At 40.6% G+C, this 17,830-nt stretch overlaps 3 protein-coding genes across 3 annotated transcripts; all 3 read left to right on the top strand.

The window, feature by feature from the left end:
- The first annotated feature begins 1,917 nt into the window (after positions 1-1,917).
- Positions 1,918-5,130, top strand: LOC134106194 (olfactory receptor 1E16-like). Its single transcript, XM_062558199.1, has 2 exons — positions 1,918-2,850; positions 5,062-5,130. Exons 1-2 carry the CDS (start codon positions 1,918-1,920, stop codon positions 5,128-5,130), a joined length of 1,002 nt encoding a protein of 333 aa, XP_062414183.1.
- Positions 5,131-8,957: 3,827 nt separating this feature from the next.
- Positions 8,958-9,941, top strand: LOC119215791 (olfactory receptor 1361-like). The gene has a single exon (XM_037468228.1). It carries the CDS (start codon positions 8,958-8,960, stop codon positions 9,939-9,941), a length of 984 nt encoding a protein of 327 aa, XP_037324125.1.
- A 1,687-nt stretch (positions 9,942-11,628) lies between these two features.
- LOC119215790 (olfactory receptor 1E16-like) lies at positions 11,629-12,606 on the top strand. The gene has a single exon (XM_037468227.2). It carries the CDS (start codon positions 11,629-11,631, stop codon positions 12,604-12,606), a length of 978 nt encoding a protein of 325 aa, XP_037324124.2.
- The last annotated feature ends 5,224 nt before the right edge of the window (positions 12,607-17,830 follow it).

Here is a 17,830-nt window from a genome sequence, read left to right as displayed (position 1 = left end):
TCTGCCTGCTGTCCGACTCTGACCCTTTTTAGAATCTCTTCATGTTCTTGAAAACTAGTGTAAACCAGTTTTGTCTCTATCGGCTGTTGCTCAATATGTTTAGGTGTTCCCCCCTCTTTACCATTCTATGTTAGGAGCACTGTGTCAGATAGTGATTTATCTTCCCGCTTCCTGTACTCCTTCATCCCTCAGTTCCCATATTTGCCTTATATTGTCACAGCGTAATTTCCTGCATTGTCAAAACATCTGCTCTATGGAAAAGAAAATGTAAAAAGCACACAAACAGGAACATACATCTCACAATATTTTGTTGTTCTATTCCATTGTGACCTTTTGTAGCCAGCTGACACCCTCTGACTAAATCATCTCAAAGCAAGTCACACACAAATGACACACAAATGACACACAAGTGGCGGTTTTGCAGTTGTGACGGCTCCTGTCTCCAACCACGGCCAGTAGCTTTTGTCACTTTGTTCGTAGAGAGCAGATTGGCTGATGCGGAGCACCTGGTCCGAGAACAGAGACGGCCATGAAAGGCCTGATCCAGCGTGGCTCTGTGTGGAGTTTCTCTCCGGCGTGATCCCTGGCTACTGCCGGAGGCTTTTTCGGGTTTGGCTTGGACTTTGGCTTCCTTTGGTTTCACTGACAACACCTTCCCTTCCTTACACATTACACATTACACATGCATGCTGACTGACTTCCACACTGCACAACGGTAACTATTTCATTGTTTAAGTGCAAATAAATGTATCTCTTATTAACATTGGTGTGTGAGCCGTGTTTGTCATTACCTAAGAACCCGGTTGTAACACAGTAACTATAATTAAAGCTGCTGAGCAGCGAAGGACGGGTCCTTGCTACTCCGGGGACATTGGGGCACTGACCGCATGGCTACAAATGCGGCCGTCGGACAAAGTGCCCGGGAGTCAGAAGTCGTTAACTGTGTGAAGCGAAGGTGGGAATGATGCAAATGTAATCTTCAACAAGTTCTTCCGTCTTTTCTGACAACTTTTGAGAGATGTTTTATTAACCTGCGAGGAGGAGGGTATAAAGTAAAAAACATTTTCTTTTTGCTGTTGTCACTAAGTGGATGTTAGAAAAGATTTTACTCAAAACCAGTGTAAAATCATAAAAACCAGATATTTAATTATTGCAAACAGGAGACCGAGTTAACACACATCATGCGCCAGGCTACTTAAAAGTTTTCATCTTCGGAGCAGGAATCTAAAGTTGGAAGATAAACATGCTAAAACAGGGGAGGCGCTCAGGGCCAAACCTAGGTGCTGGTAGTGGACCTCGAATGTGTACGATAATCTTTAACACCACAAGATTATAAACATCAACACACAAACATCTTGGTTAAGTTGACTCAGAAAACTGCATAAAACAATAAACTGAGGCTAGAATTAGGCCAGCTCAACCACCTGCTCCCAGCGTGCGCTGTGGACTGGGGGCTGGACGCTGGCCTCCACCTGCGAGGCCCAAGCGGGGCTCATTGTTCCTCCTGTATCGGGTCTTTTTTATGAATGTATAATTATTAGTGTTACATATTGTTTGTGTCACAAGGAAACGACGTGAACCGTACCAATGATTAACTTTATCTTCATATTTTGTTGGTGATCAAAGCAGGTCAGCTGAGAATCAAGTTAAATGTTTGTGTAAATGTATTGCAATCATTTTTTAAGACTGGAAAGGAGTTGGTCTGATCCCACGTGTGTGATTGACACGTGAGATCAGACGTTGACCTTATTAGACATGAAGTGAGATGAGGATTTATAAGCCACTCATTTCCAAACATATAAAGCTCAACAGGGCTTCATCATCTCAAGCAGGACCATGATGACTTAGAACCGACACACCCAAGAGGACTACATCAACTGCTGCACTGAGGACAGAAGAGGCTTGACAGCTTTTACAATGAATTTATTCAACTCTGCTCTCGGAAAAAACATCACCTTTGTGCGTCCTGCTTTTTTTATAATAAGCGGTTTCTCAGGCATACCTAATATCAAGTATTACTATGTCTTCCTCTGTTTTGTTTATGTTGTTTCAGTGCTTGGAAATACAGTTGTGATGGCAGTAATATACTTGGATCATAATCTGAGAACTCCTAAATATATTGCAGTTTTTAATTTAGCATTTGTGGACTTGGTGGGTAGCTCTGCTCTGGTACCGAAGCTTCTTGACATCTTTCTGTTTAACCATCCCTACATCTCCTACAACGACTGCTTGACGTTTCTTTTTTTCTCATACACCTGCCTTTTCATGCAGGTTTTTAATCTGGTTGCACTCTCCTATGACAGATTAATTGCCATCATGCACCCTCTGCACTATCAAGTGAAGGTGACCCACAGGTTCGTGCTTTCTTTGATTGCCTCTTTCTGGGTCTTTGCAATTACTGTTGATCTTGTTTTAGTTGGTCTTCTCACCAGACTTTCCTTCTGCAGGTCTGTGGTTATTAACAGTTATTTCTGTGACCATGGCCAGATGTTCAGGATGGCCTGCAATGACTACACACCCAGCCATGTCCTTGCTGTTTTGATGATAGGTTTAATTTTCATGTGTCCACTGGCATTCATTGTGTTAAGTTATTTATGTATTGGTTATGCTTTGTCAAAAGTGGCCACAGCTCAGGAAAGATACAAGGCCTTTAGAACCTGCACAGCTCATCTCTCACTAGTAGCAATATATTTTATTCCATTATTAATCACATTTACTGCAGGTTCACAAATACGTCCAAATGCCAGGATCATTAACCTTTCTCTGACCTCTGTTTTTCCTCCCATGCTGAACCCAATCATTTATGTTCTGCAGACACAAGAAATCAAAGTATCATTGAAAAAACTATTTACAGTCAGAATTGAATCCAAAATGAAAGTGAAAAAAATTATCAAAAAATGACAACTGTTGTTTATATTTTGTGTTTTTTTGTTGAGGATCGTGATTTCATACATTGAAATGATATTTAGGATGATTTAAGCAGGAATCTAAGCATGTTTTAAGTGTCAATAATAATAATCTGTGCATTGCTACTTTGTGTTTTATTGATTTACCATTTAAAATACGTCTGTCGTCTGTTCAGTTTAACTGATTCTCCGTCGAAATGTTTCTATTTTTTTTTACAATGAAAACCTGATGACCAATCTCACCGCGTTTGTTCTATGAAACTAAATTCAAATGTATTATTTGTGCTTTTGTGTTTGCGACCCTGTGCATTAAAACTAATCTACTAAAAGTAAAGTTTGTTTAATCTTAACCTTTCTTCACATTAAACCTTTCCAACCATTAAGGCACATACTAACGTTTATGAAGAACGATGTTGTGAAGCACCCAAATGGCAGATTCTTTGGAGCTGAATAGCTAAATTTCAATTTCAAACTCGGCAAAGTATCTCAGACAAGTTAACGTTAAATGCGTGGCTGTTGGGAAAATGTATAGGCTCATTTTAAATGCCTCATCAATCTAATCATTTAGATTGTATTTCTTTAAATGGGTCTGCACTAGGCTTTATGGAATGTATCATCATCCAATGAGAGGTTGCTGGCGAAAATAATGATCTCATCTTTCAGAATAAGTAGATATGTGACGGGGTTCCACTTCAGTCCTTGCTGAACAGCACAAAAAGATGGCGTAGTCGTAAGTAGAGGTGGTGCAAATGTATTGTGCTTATCCCAAAGTGGAAACAACAGTACTACATTTATAGGAAACACTTGGCCAAATAGCTATTTAGCTACATGCTAACGTCGTAAATTCGAGCATCGCGTGCATGATGTTGTTGTGTTGAAGTTAATATCGCTCCAGAAAAATTATGAGCATCGGAATCACTGTTTAAGAGGAGTGGACAAAAATGTGTTTTTTACCAAATTCCAAATGGCGGAAAATGTAACTAGAAACAGTTAAATGCCTTGATGGATTTTTTTGAAGAGCATAACCAAGAGCACATATGTGCCAAATTTCGAATCAATCAGGCATTGATTTAAGCAAATTTCCAGGGAGTGCTGTAGACTCTTCTATAGCTAGCTGCTTATTTATAACCAAATGCATATCATATTGAACAACTTTTTGGATACGATTAAACCCCCCGAAATGCCATAATTCTAAGGGAAAGAAATGAATGCAAACATCACACAAAAATCCAAATGGCTTACTTTCTGTGTTGTTTTGAGCATGGTCCCAAGAGACTCTTTCTAGTATACTTGTGTTAAATATTGGTTCCCGGTTTTACACATGTAGGTCTAATGTAGCACTGGGGTTGCTTGAATTAATATTTGTAGGGAGTTCTATTGAGCCGAATATCAGGTAGCTACATCTTTTACTCTAAATTTGTGGGGCACGTTTTGTTGCAACTTGAGAATTCTTTAGTCCCTCAAAAGCATCTTTGTTGTTTACTGCGAAGAATGGGTTGCCACAGCAACAGCGTTACAGAAAAACACAACATTTTCCATTAAAAAAGTATTTTGCCGTTTGTGCGGTATGAATTTGACTGAAACTGATTGAACTACTGAAAGAAGCAAGCCAAAGTGTCACTCACTCACTGTAACAAACACTTTTGTGCGTCCTGCTAATTTCATAATAAGCGGTTTGTCAGGCATACCTAATATCAAGTATTACTATGTCTTTCTATGTTTTGTTTATATTGTTTCAGTGCTTGGAAATACAGTTGTGATGGCAGTAATATACTTGGATCATAATCTGAGAACTTCTAAATACATTGCAGTTTTTAATTTAGCATTTGTGGACTTGTTGGGTAGCTCTGCTCTAGTGCCGAAGCTTCTTGACATCTTTCTGTTTAACCATCCCTACATCTCCTACAACGACTGCTTGACGTTCCTTTTTTTGCCACAAAAAGACATAATAAAAGGCCCACCTAATCAGCTTTTAACAACTTGTTAACGAGGTGTCTGATGGTGTAGTGTCCACTGAATGACGTGTCTCCACTTCCTCCCAGAGTACAAATGTCAGGACCGGATTAAAATGAGGACTCAGATGCAGAGGGTTTGTGTCTTTATTTGCTTCGTGAATCAAAAAACAAAACATATACTGCTATAAGCGTTTCTGCCAAAAACGAATAAACTCAAAATCTCTCTTGATCGAGGAAAACAAAAAGGCTTCGAAAGCACGCCAAACTAAATCTAAGAAAACTCAAACAAAACAGAGGAAAAACAAAAAGGCTAATTGTTCCAAGGCAAAGCAAGGCAAAATGATTCCTGTGGCGAGGCTTAGGTGGACACAAGGTGGTACACTCAGGCACAAGACAAAGGGAGACGCAGACTATAAGACACATGAGGGTAATGGGAAACAGGTGGACACAATTAGGAATTAGGGGAGACGATTTGACTGACATGGGGAAGGGCAAGTGACCTGAAACGGGAGGAAGGTTACTACTTTCAAAATAAAGTCCATAGATTGTGTATAAGAAGCGGACACAGACATTGTGACGTCACCCACTGATGCCCCTGCGCTTTTACTATCTTAGATTACGGCCTCCGTCATCTTGTCCTTTTGTACCCAGTGAAAGGAAATGGAAGGTTTCGGACTGGTGTCATACTATAATCATTTTGCTCGTATTACATTAGAGCAGGGGTGCCCACACTTTTCAGGCTCGGGAGCTACTTTTCAACTAACCAAGTCACAGTGATCTACCCCCTCCCCTCCGAGGACCGGCCGGCCTGATGGGAGAAGAGGGGGGGGTAGGATTGACACCCGTGCCTTAACAGCCCGCACCTTGGCTGTCCGGGCCCATTCTATTAGGGGTATGGCGGCTTCTAAAGCCCTGTTGTCGGGAACACAACGTTTGCATGGCGGCAGGCTGGTCCTCTCCCCACACGTTCGTGAGGTTTTACCACCTTGGCCTTAACGCTACACCTGGAGCACAGGTGCTCGTCTGAGTGTGCGTCTTAAACTTCACACCACGGTCACTTGCTCATATGGTGAGTGGGTATTGGGTTCCCACAGCGTTTTTACGCAGCTCGAGTTCCCTGAGAGGGAAGTCTCTCGGTTACATATGTAACCTTCGTTCCCTGAAGGGAACGAGACCCTGCGTAAACGTTCAGCCATACTCCCGGCCTGCCCGTGGCACTCTTCTTAAACAAGAGATTTACTCCATTGGTGAATATTTAAAACAGAGTTGTCATCTCATCTGATTCAGATTACAACAGTAATACAAGTTTTACAAGTTGTTGTTTGGGAAGTCTTCAGCTAACTGTTATGAGATATGTCGCCATCCTGCAAGGCAGTGTCGACCAACAACTCATCAACAGCCTCATTAGACTGAAATGTTGCAGCTTTCAGCAAGGGAGTACAGCACACTTCAGTTGTTAACGTCTCACTCTGGAGGACTGCATGAATCAAAACAATCAGAACAGAGTATGTATGTAGTATGAACAGTGGGAACGTGCGCGACCCGTTTATAGTGGGTCACGGGCCTTTGCATGGGAAAATAAAAATAAAAATTAGAACGCGAAAGCACCCCCCTGTCGACACCGCTAGGGCAACCTCCGCCTCCGAACCCCCCCCCCCCCCCAGTCGACACTGCTAGGGCAACCTCCACACCCCCCGTTGACCGATCGATTTGGGTCGCGGCTTGTCACTAAGGGGTGATGGTGGGTCCCGGAGCCAAACCAGTTGAGAACCACTGCAATAGAGCACGCCCACACTGCGGCGGCGGGCCGAAATGGACGTCTCAGCGGGCGAGATCTGGCCCGCGGGCTGCAAGTTCGACGTTAGCGTTTTAGGCGGACACACTGATATCTGCCCAGATTCTGTTTTGAAGTTTTTATATTTGTTTTAACTTTACAAATTCCATTGACCCTAGTAGGTAAGATAATCCTTTAGTACCGCAACAGGCAAATTACAGACCGCAGCTAAGGAGTGCACTCAATTTGACATGCAGTCAGGTCCATAAATATTTGGACATTGACACATTTTTCATTATTTTGGCTCCGTACACCACAACAATGGAGTAGAAATGATAAAAGGAAGATGTGCTTTAAGTGCAGACTTTCAGCTTTGAGGGTATTTACATCAAAATCAGGGGAATGGTTTGGAATTACAACAGATTCAAATGTGGCCACCCCGTATTTAAGGGACCGAAAGTAATTGAACAGTTGGCTGGTCAGCTGTTCCAAGGTCAGGTGTGTGTAATTCCCTCGTTATTTCATTTACAAGGAGTAGATAAAAGGTCTAGAGTTCATTTGAGGTGTGGTATTTGTGTTTGGAATCTGTTGCGGTCAACTCTGAATATGAAGTCCAAAGAGCTGTCACTATCAGTGAAGCAAGCCATCATTAGGCTGAAGAATAAAAACAAAACCATCAGAGAGATAGCAAACATATTAGTTGTGACCAAATTAACTGTTTGGTACATTCTTAAGAAGAATGAATGCACTGGTGAGCTCAGCAACACCAAAAGACCATGGAGGACAACTGTGGTGGATGACAGAAGAATCATTTCCCTGGTGAAGAAAGACCCTTCACAATAGTTCAAGAACACTCTCCAGGAGGTAGGTGTATCTGTGTCAAAGTCTACAATTAAGAGAAGACCTCACCAGAGTAAATACAGAGGGTTCACCACAAGATGTAAACCAGTGGTGAGCCTCAAAAGCAGCAAGACCAGATTAGAGTTTGCCAAAAAACATCTAAAAGAGCCTGTACAGTTCTGGAAGAACATCCTATGGACAGATGAAACAAAGATAAACGTGTACCCATAATGATGACAAGAGAAGATAATGGAGAAGGAAAGACACTGCTCATGGTCCAAAGCATACCACCTCATCAGTGAAGAATGGTGGAGGTAGTGTTATGGCTTGGGCATGTATGGCTGCCAATGGAACTGGTTCCCTTGTATTTATCGATGGTGTGACTGCTCACAAAAGGAGCAGGATGAATTCGGAAGTGTTTCAGGCAATATTATCTGCTCATATTCAGCCAAATGATTCAGAACTTAATGGACGGTGCTTCACAGTGCAGATGGACAATGAACCAAAGCATACTGCGAGAGACACCAAGGAGATCTTTGAGGCAAAGAAGTGGAATGTTCTGCAATGGCCAAGTCAGTCACCTGACCAGAATCCAATTGAGCATGCATGCACAGCCAAAATAATGAGAAATGTGTCATTGTCCAATTATGGATCTGAATATTTAGCCAGAGAGAGGTTGTCTTCAAGGTATGACGTTTAATGACTATAACCAATTGTAAGACTCTTTTTATTACGTCATTGCAGCATGTATGGACATTATTATTGTTTCCTCGAAGGCTGTTATGAATGAACCAGATTATTTGGCAGTTTTCATAAATTTTTGTTATATTTATAGAAGTTAAATTGCAATTGAATGGACATTTTTCGTTTTTTAAGGTAAAAATACAATTAGCAGTGGAATATTAATGCTCCACCTCTAAAAATCCAGAGTAAATAAGTAATATTAAACAACATCAATGTTTTATCCTCAAACTTTTATCACGGCATCACAATATTAGAGCCAGATAAGTGACGACTTTATTTTGGCTTATTTGGAACTACTACAGTATTTAAACATGGCACTAATAACAAGCTAGCTTGCTAACCTACTGTTGTATAGTAAAAAGACCTCTGCGGGAGCATCAGTAACACTTAGGGTAATGCAGGAAGGGAGATGGCATGAGCCTTTGAAAATAATAGTTATCTTTATATTTTGTTGGTAATCAGAGCAGGTCAGCTAAGAAGCAGGTTAAATGTTTGTGTACATGTAGTGTGATACGTTGTTAAGACTGGAAAGAAGTTGGTCTGATCCCACGAGTGTGATCGACACGTGGGATCAGACATTCACTTTATTAGACATGAAGTCAGAGGAGGATTCATAAACCACTCATTTCCAAACAGGGCTTCATCATCACAAGGACCATGATGACTTAGAACCGACACACCCAAGAGGACTACATCAACTGCTGCACCGAGGACAGAAAAGGCTTGACAGCTCTTACAATGAATTCATTCAACTCTGCTCTCGGGAAAAACATTACTTTTGTGCGTCCTGCTTATTTCATAATAAGTGGTTTCTCAGGCATACCTAATATCAAGTATTACTATGTCTTCCTCTGTTTTGTTTATATTGTTTCTGTGCTTGGAAATACAGTGGTGATGGCAGTAATATACTTTGATCATAATCTGAGAACTCCTAAATATATTGCAGTTTTTAATTTAGCATTTGTGGACTTGTTGGGTAGCTCTGCGCTGGTGCCGAAGCTTCTTGACATCTTTCTGTTTAACCATCCCTACATCTCCTACAACGGCTGCTTGACATTTCTTTTTTTCTGCTACACCTTCCTTTCCATGCAGGTTCTTAATCTGGTTGCACTCTCCTATGACAGATTAATTGCCATCATGCACCCTCTGCACTATCATGTGAAGGTGACTCACAGGTTCATGCTGTCTTTGATTGCCTCTTTCTGGGTGTTTGCTATAATTGCTATTCTCGTTTTAGTTGGTCTTCTCACCAGACTTTCCTTCTGCAGGTCTGTGGTTATTAACAGTTATTTCTGTGACCATGGCCAGATGTATAGGATGGCCTGCAATGACAACACACCCAGCCTTGTACTTGCAAAGTTCTTAATAGTTCTAGTTCTTTGGTTTCCACTCATAATCATTGTGTTAAGTTATTTATGTATTGGTTATGCTTTGTCTAAAGTGGCCACAGGTCAGGAAAGATGCAAGGCCTTTAGAACCTGCACAGCTCATCTCTCACTAGTGGCAATCTATTTCATCCCAATATTGATCACATTTACTATGAGTTCAGGAATACATCCAAATGTCAGGATCATAAACCTTTCTCTGACCTCTGTTTTTCCTCCCATGCTAAACCCAATCATTTATGTTCTGCAGACACAAGAAATCAAAGTATCAGTGAAAAAAATATTAAAAGTCAGAATTGAATCCAAAGTGAAGGTGAGGAAAGTTATCATAAAATGAACAACTTTGTTTAATTTTGGGCTTTGTCTTGAAAGTTGCAATTTTATACGTTAAAGTAATATTTAGAAGCTATTTCTAGTATTTAAAATTAATTGAAGCTAGTTTCAAGTTACACTAACAATAACTTTTCCATGGCTACTTACACTATGCATGTTCTTTACGTCAGTTAAACTGTTTGTCTGTTTACACTTAAACGTTTCTACTTTGTTTATTATGAAAATCCAATGACCCACCTTAAGGCGCTCATCCTAAAATACTACATATTTATTTGTGCTTTTGTGTGTTTGACCCTGCATATGTTTACTGTACGTCAAAACAATCACGTCAGGGATCAGGAAGATTTATTGCCAAAATATGTTAGACATGCAAGGATTTTGATGTGGCAGTTGATGCATAACATCGGACAGTAAGACAATGAGACAATGGACAACACAAGAAGTTTTCATTTTATCTTTCAACACATTCATAAAAGTGGGATTTCCATTTTGAGCGCAATATATGTTTTACATTTAGAAATCACAACATCTAGTTATCTTTGTACTTCTTTTTTCTGAACCACTGTAAAGTTTGTTTGATCTCAACCCTCCGTCACATTAGACTTGTCCAATTATTGGGGCACATAACAACTTTTATTAAATAACAATGTTTTGAGGCTCCTACAGAATATGTAGTTTGTTTGGAGCTGAATACCTACAATTCAAAATATTGAAAGATGAACAATGAACATTTTCACACATTTTTGAAATATTTACCAAGAGGCTGTCATTAAAGTATGAAGTCCAAAAATGACTTCAATAACAAATTGTAAAACTATTTTTCTTTCTCATATTTCATTCCAGCATGTATGCATATTATTGATGCCTGGAAGGCTGTTATGATGCAACCAGATGATTTTTATGAAATACTTTTGTTGCAGCTTTCACAGCTTCTGTTATATTTACAGAAGTAAAAGCATAAGGAACATTTCTATTTGAATAAACCTATCAGGATTGTTAAAGTGTTGTCCGTTCCTTATGTGACTTTTTGTAGCGAGCAGACTTCCTCCGACTAGATAAAATGTAACATTTAGAATTACCAGTGTAATATTAATGCTCCACCTCTAAAAAGTCAGAGTAAATGAGTCATAAACAACAACTTAATGTTTGATCATCATCCTCTTGTCCCAGCGTAGAGTCACATTGGTGAAGCCAGACGAGTGCCGACTTTATTTTGGCTTATTATCTGTAACTAGTATTAAAGCATGGCACTATTAACAAGTTAACTTGCTTTTTAGCAGTCTGCTGTATAGTAAAAAGTTCTCTGCTGGAGCACCAGGCTGAGAGTGGTAACGTAGGAGGGAGATAACATGAGCCTTTCAAATTATTGACATTATCTTAATACTTTGTTGGTGATCAGAGCTGGTCAGCTGAGAAGCAAGTTAAATGTTTGCATGAGTGCAAAACGTTTTTTAGACTGGAAAGGAGTTGGTCTGATCCTGAGAGTCGGATGAACACGTGGGATCAGACAATGACCTTATTGGATATATAGTCATAGGAGGATTTATAAGCCACTCATTTTCAAACTTTTAAAGCTCAACAGGGCTTCACGATCACAAGCAGGAGCATAGATGACTTAGAACCGACACACCCAAGAGGACTACATCAACTGCTGCACAGAAAAGGACAGAAAAGGCTCGACAGCTTTTACAATGAATTCATTCAACTCTGCTCTCGGGAAAAACATCACTTTTGTGCGTCCTGCTTATTTCATAATAAGTGGTTTCTCAGGCCTTCCTAATATCAAGTATTACTATGTCTTCCTGTGTTTTGTTTATGTTGTTTCAGTGCTTGGTAATACAGTTGTGATGGCAGTAATATACTTGGATCATAATCTGAGAACTCCTAAATACATTGCAGTTTTTAATTTAGCATTTGTGGACTTGTTGGGTAGCTCTGCTCTGGTGCCGAAGCTTCTTGACATCTTTCTGTTTAACCATCCCTACATCTCCTACAACGACTGCTTGGCTTTCTTCTTTTTTTGCTACACCTGCCTTTCCATGCAGGTTTTTAATCTGGTTGCACTCTCCTATGACAGATTAATTGCCATCATGCACCCTCTGCACTATCATGTGAAGGTGACCCACAGGTTCATGCTGTCTTTGATTGCCTCTTTCTGGGTGTTTGCTATAACTGCTATACTCGTTTTAGTTGTTCTTCTTACCAGACTTTCCTTCTGCAGGTCTGTGGTTATTAACAGTTATTTCTGTGACCATGGCCAGATATACAGGATGGCCTGCAATGACTACACACCCAGCTATGTCCTTGCTAAGCTCTTAATAGCACTGTTTTTTGTGTTTCCACTCTTTTTCATCATGTTAAGTTATGTATGTATTGGTTATGCTTTGTCTAAAGTGGCCACAGCTCAGGAAAGATACAAGGCCTTTAAAACCTGCACAGCTCATCTCTCACTAGTGGCAATCTATTTCATCCCATTAGTAACCACGTTTACTGCAGGTCCAGGAATACATCCAAATGCCAGGATCATAAACCTTTCCTTGTCCTCTGTTTTTCCTCCCATGCTGAACCCAATCATTTATGTTCTACAGACACAAGAAATAAAAGTATCAGTGAATAAACTATTTACAGTGAGAAAGGATTTTTTTTTATTTAATGTGAAGAAATCATGAAATGACAACCGTTGATTCTATTTATATTTTTTTGTTGAGGATTGTTATTTGCACATGGTTTTCTTCTTATTTGTTCTGATAGTTGTCTGAGTCGTGCTTATGGGATCTTTTGTGCACCAGTACCTGTAACGGTTACAATTACACCTAGATTCCTTCATTTCATGGACAATGTATATCTCATATTAATAAATCACAGCATCTGGTTTTCTTTTCTGCTTCTCCTTTCTGATCTACTGTAAAGTGTCTTTTGTCTCAACCTTCCCTCAAATTAAACCTCTACGACCATTTAACTATTATTAAATAATTTTGTTGTTAAGAACCCACACAGATGGCAGGTTTTTTGAAGCTGAATACCTACATTTTCAGTCAAATACAAAGATACTTGTAATGCTCTTTGTCTTACTATTATGTCATTGCAGCATGTGTACATATTATTTTTGATGCCTGAAAGGCTGTTCCCTATCAGGGAACTCGAGCTGCGTAAAGACGCTGTGGGAACGCCCCTGCGTGACCGCGTCATGAAGCACAAAAATTAACCAATGGCAATCTGGTACGTCATAGCGGGGACGCCGGACCAGGGCGCTATAATGGGACCCGAAGGGCAGGACCATTCATCTCTGTGCCTTCATCTAGTGCGTGTGAAGTTTTCCACTTAGATAGAAATGGCTGAGCAGTTTGTCTAATGTGTTACGGGCTAAGACTCACACGACCTGTGTGTTGTCTGTATGGCGGCTGTAGAAGCCCTCCTGTCGGGGACTGACCCTCGCCTTGGGCACGGGTGCTCTCGTCGAGTGTGCGTTTTTAAAAACTTCACACCACGGTCACCTGCTCGTATGGTGAGTGGGTATAAGTGTTCACACAGCGTCTTTACGCAGCTCGAGTTCCCTGATAGGGAACGTCTCTCGGTTACTGTGGTGGCGGGCGCGGTTTCAGCTCAGCTGCAGGTGTGGTAGAGAGGGAGTGGCTCAGGGAACAGTGCCAGGTGAGAACGCTTTGCAATCAGCTGCCGGTAATTGACGTGTGTGTGTGTCCTCTCCTCCCTATTTGAACAGTGAGGCGAGCGAGCGAGGAGGTGTGTGTGCGTACGAGCGAGCAGAATGCTGGCGCGTTATACTGCGAACAGGAAAAATAAAAACCCATTTTGAACTCGTCACCCTGTTGTCACGTGCCTTTGTCCGGAGCCAGAACAACCCACACCGTAGTTACGTATGTAACCTTCGTTCCCTGAAGGGAACGAGACGCTGCGTAAACGTTCTGCCATACTCCCGGCCTGCCCGTGGCACTCGATTTGGCCTTTCAGAGATGAATGGTCCTGCCCTTCGGGTCCCTTTATAGCGCCCTGGTCCGGCGTCCCCGCTATGACGTACCAGCTCGCCATTGGTTAATTTTCACACGTGCTTCGTGACGCGGTCACGCAGGGGCGTTCCCACAGCGTCTTTACGCAGCGTCTCGTTCCCTTCAGACGTTATGAAGCAACTACATTGATATGAAATACTTTGTTGCAGTTTTTATAGCTTCAATGGAAACATTGACAACAGTACACATAAAAACGGACGACACTCTGACCATCCTGATATATATTGTTTTTCAATCGCTCCGAGTTGGTTGATGAGAAGAATACAACACATCAAGTTAAAAAGTTAACTGTTTTCAGAAGAGAAAAATATACATTGAGCAATTCGCTGCAGGTGCACCTGCAGACTAGACAGAAAGCAATGCACCCAAGAGTCTGCCTGCTGTCCGACTCTGACTCTTTTTAGAATCTCTTCATGTTCTTGAAAACTATTGTAAACAAGTTTTGTCTCTATCGGCTGTTGCCCAATATGTTTAGGTGTTCCCCCCTCTGTACCATTCTGTGTTAGGAGCACTGTGTCTCTTCCTGTACTCCTTCATCCCTCAGGTCACATGCGCCAGGCTACTTAAAGGTTTTCATCTTCGGAGCAGGAATCTAAAGTTGGAAGATAAACATGCTAAAACAGGGGAGGCGCTCAGGGCCAAACCTAGGTGCTGGTAGTGGACCTCGAATGTATACGATAATCTTTAACACCACAAGATTATAAACATCAACACACAAACATCTTGGTTATTAAGTTGACTCAGAACACTGCATTAGAAAAAATCTAGTTAGTTGAATATACAGCTTTCAAAATGCAAAGCGGGTTTTTATCCCCCAAATAACATACGTTAGCTACCTCTTCTAACGTGTAACTTGTGGGTGAGTAATTATTAAAATAATCAAATGGCATCATTTAAGTTTTTTTCTAGAGAAGAAGGGCCGTCGACGGCCGTTATGAGTTTTAAATGGTTACATTAGAATATCCCAAGTTGCAATTGAATAAGTGAACTCTCAACTCTGCTAGCTACAAAAACGGTGCAAAATAGCTTGTGCTGTGTTATTTGACTTTAGCTAACTGAGTGGCCATTGCAGTAACTTTTAAGTGACAATTTGACAAATGACAACCTGACACTCAGACTTTATAATAGCAACAACCGACAACGATTATGTTTGTTGCCTTATTATAATATTCATTTATTTAGGTAACTGTTAAATTGTCATCATCTTCGTTGTGGCCCAGCAAGGCCCACACACACTATCCTCATGCACCCGCCCTGATTAACACTCCCTCCCTGTTCATGTAGCTACCTGCTTGCTTACCGTTTCAATTACACTCTCCTGCTCACTCTGTCCCTCCTTGACTTCACTGTCAGACTCAAAAACCGGGAATGCGCAATCAATGTGGAAGGGGAGTTTGTGTCAAGCGTCAACACATCAGGAGATATTTGAGTCTTCACAACTTTGCTCACAGATTTATCCCAGTGAGCACAAGACGTTATTTCAACGTTGAAATATGGTTAAAATCGGGTTGAAATGAGGTCTGAACGTCTAAGACCTCATTTCAACGTCTTTTCAACAAGCGAAAAAGTGCACGAAACATCAACGTGCTAAAAACGGGTAAATTTCTCGATGATGTGTCATGTTGTAACGTAAGGTTGAAAGAGAGACGATAATATCATTAAGATTATCATAATAATGAATGAACTGGTCGGCGAAATTTGGTCTACGCAAAGACGTGATTTCAACGCATTTAAGATTTTTCTTAAAACGTCATGAATATGGAAATACAGAGTGTGAGTCTGTTACGCCGCCACCCCGGCTCTGGAGAGGAGGCGTAACAATATGCTTTAAGGACAAAATAATGCGGGCCGTTTCAAACATTAGTTGTAAACACGTAACTCTGATCACATCTGTAACGCGCATGCGCAAGTTCTTAGACGCTTGCACCGGGTGCAGCGCGAGGGGAAGTGTGTCCGGGAGCAGAGCGACGTGAACGGGCTGATACAACCACGGCTACCGGCCCCAATACTCTGTAAGTACGTGAGTGTTTGAATGAAGCACACCTGGAACTATAACCAGTTATTTTGCTTGTGCTGCCCACTCGATACGGGAAAGACTGTTATTTTGGTAAGCTAGTTAGCGTTAGCGCAGATCGTTTGCTAATTAGCATGCTAGCTCGGAGCATGCTAGCGTTCAACATGAACTGGACCAAAAGTAAACCTCACAGAGTATTTTCCGTGTGTTTGGTGTTGCTTATGCGTTAGGTTGTTGCTGTACCCATATCATATTATTGCCGTTCCCATTTCATGTAGAAAATACACGTTTTTAAAGCAACGCGGCCTAAACACAGATTGCAGGTGAATTCAACAAGTTGTGGCCTGTAAACAAGCTAGCCAAAACATCGTAAGTTACGGCATGCTTAAAGCAACATTGTAAAGTATGGTACTGTATAATATACCTGGAAATGTTACTCCAGAAATGCCATAAATGGTTTATAATGTCATAAGTAAACAATCTATAAATAAGGGTTCTCAAACACCTGCTGCTGTTATCATTATTAAACTTTTTTATTACTGTCATAAACCCAAATTACACACTTTGCCTTTTCCCTAAAGTCTTTGTTCTTCCCTCCTCACAGGTTCCTGTGGATGGAGGTTACATCTGATGGAGTTTGTCCCTGCAGTTGTCCTGCCTGGTGTACTACTCTGAATATTTGAATAATTTCTGTTGTAGGAATTGAACGTACTGTACATCTTTAAGTTGTTCTTTCTGTACACAGCTACTCCTCCACTGTTCACCCTTAAGTGTTGTCCAGTTGAAGGGAGTTTTATCTGTGCCGATGTGATGGTTTTGGGACAGGATGCTACATGTTTACACACTGTAAAGCTCCCTCAGGATTATTTTTCATTTTGGGTTGAACAAAATAAAATGAATTGAATTGAATTAACTTATTGACTAGAGGCATCTGCAACTGAGGGGTGTTCTGACGGAGCTGATTTCAGGTATACGATCCGGATTCAAGTGACTCAGAACCAGATCTTGTTACAGAATCTGAAAATGAAGTGCCAATGATTCAGAAAAATGGTTTACAAACACTAAATTCTAAACTAACTGGTTCATGTTGTTGCTTCACTTATAATTTCATAGTTTATTTTCACAAAATATAATTTATTTTTGTATTCTGTTTTGTATAGGAAAACTGTTTAGTGTTATATTGATATGAATAAATACAAATTAATCAAATTGTGTTGTCCTTGTTAAGGGCTGTTGACATGATTGACAACTGTCAACAGCTGATTGTGTGTAACTTGTACTTTTCCAGCGAGCAATTTTGCAGTTGAAAAGACGTTTAAAAGACGTCTATGGCCCGACGTTGAAAAGACGTTGAAAATTGGTTTAAAAGTGAAAGTTGTTTCAACGTCTATTCGTAGACGTTGAAAAGACGTCTATGTTTAGACCCGTTTTCAACGTGATTTTTAATATCGGTGGTAAACGCACAAATGTGGACGTCATTTCTTTTTACACCTATAAAATAATGCTATAGCACAAAGTAGAGGACGACATTTTACCGTATTAAAAATCACGTTGATATGCGGTCTAAATATAGACGTCTTTTCAACGTCTACGAATAGGCGTTGAAACAACTTTCACTTTTAAACCATTTTGCAACGTCTTTTCAACGTCGGGCATAGACGTTGATTCAACGTCTTTTCAACCAAAAAATGTTCACTGGGTACCTACAATTACATTTGTTGATGTTGGAAGACTGGTGGAGGAAATCTTGCCACCAATTTTTCTCACAAAAAAGAACAAATTTATTAATTAGTACACATTTTTCTATGAGGAATATGTCCATCAGTATCAAGGTTACTTAAGTGAGAGCGATCA

The sequence above is a fragment of the Pungitius pungitius genome, chromosome 16, assembly GCF_949316345.1.
Source record: "Pungitius pungitius chromosome 16, fPunPun2.1, whole genome shotgun sequence".
NCBI lineage: Eukaryota > Metazoa > Chordata > Actinopteri > Perciformes > Gasterosteidae > Pungitius > Pungitius pungitius.
This window is presented reverse-complemented; position numbering and strand designations above follow the sequence as displayed.

Excerpts from the sequence above, each read along its gene's own strand:
- LOC134106194 (XM_062558199.1), top strand. The coding sequence starts at position 1,918 with ATGAATTTATTCAACTCTGCTCTCGGAAAAAACATCACCTTTGTGCGT. Across the intron at positions 2,851-5,061 it reads TATCATTGAAAAAACTATTT|AAAACGAATAAACTCAAAAT; the intron begins ACAGTCAGAATT and ends GCGTTTCTGCCA.
- LOC119215791 (XM_037468228.1), top strand. The coding sequence starts at position 8,958 with ATGAATTCATTCAACTCTGCTCTCGGGAAAAACATTACTTTTGTGCGT.
- LOC119215790 (XM_037468227.2), top strand. The coding sequence starts at position 11,629 with ATGAATTCATTCAACTCTGCTCTCGGGAAAAACATCACTTTTGTGCGT.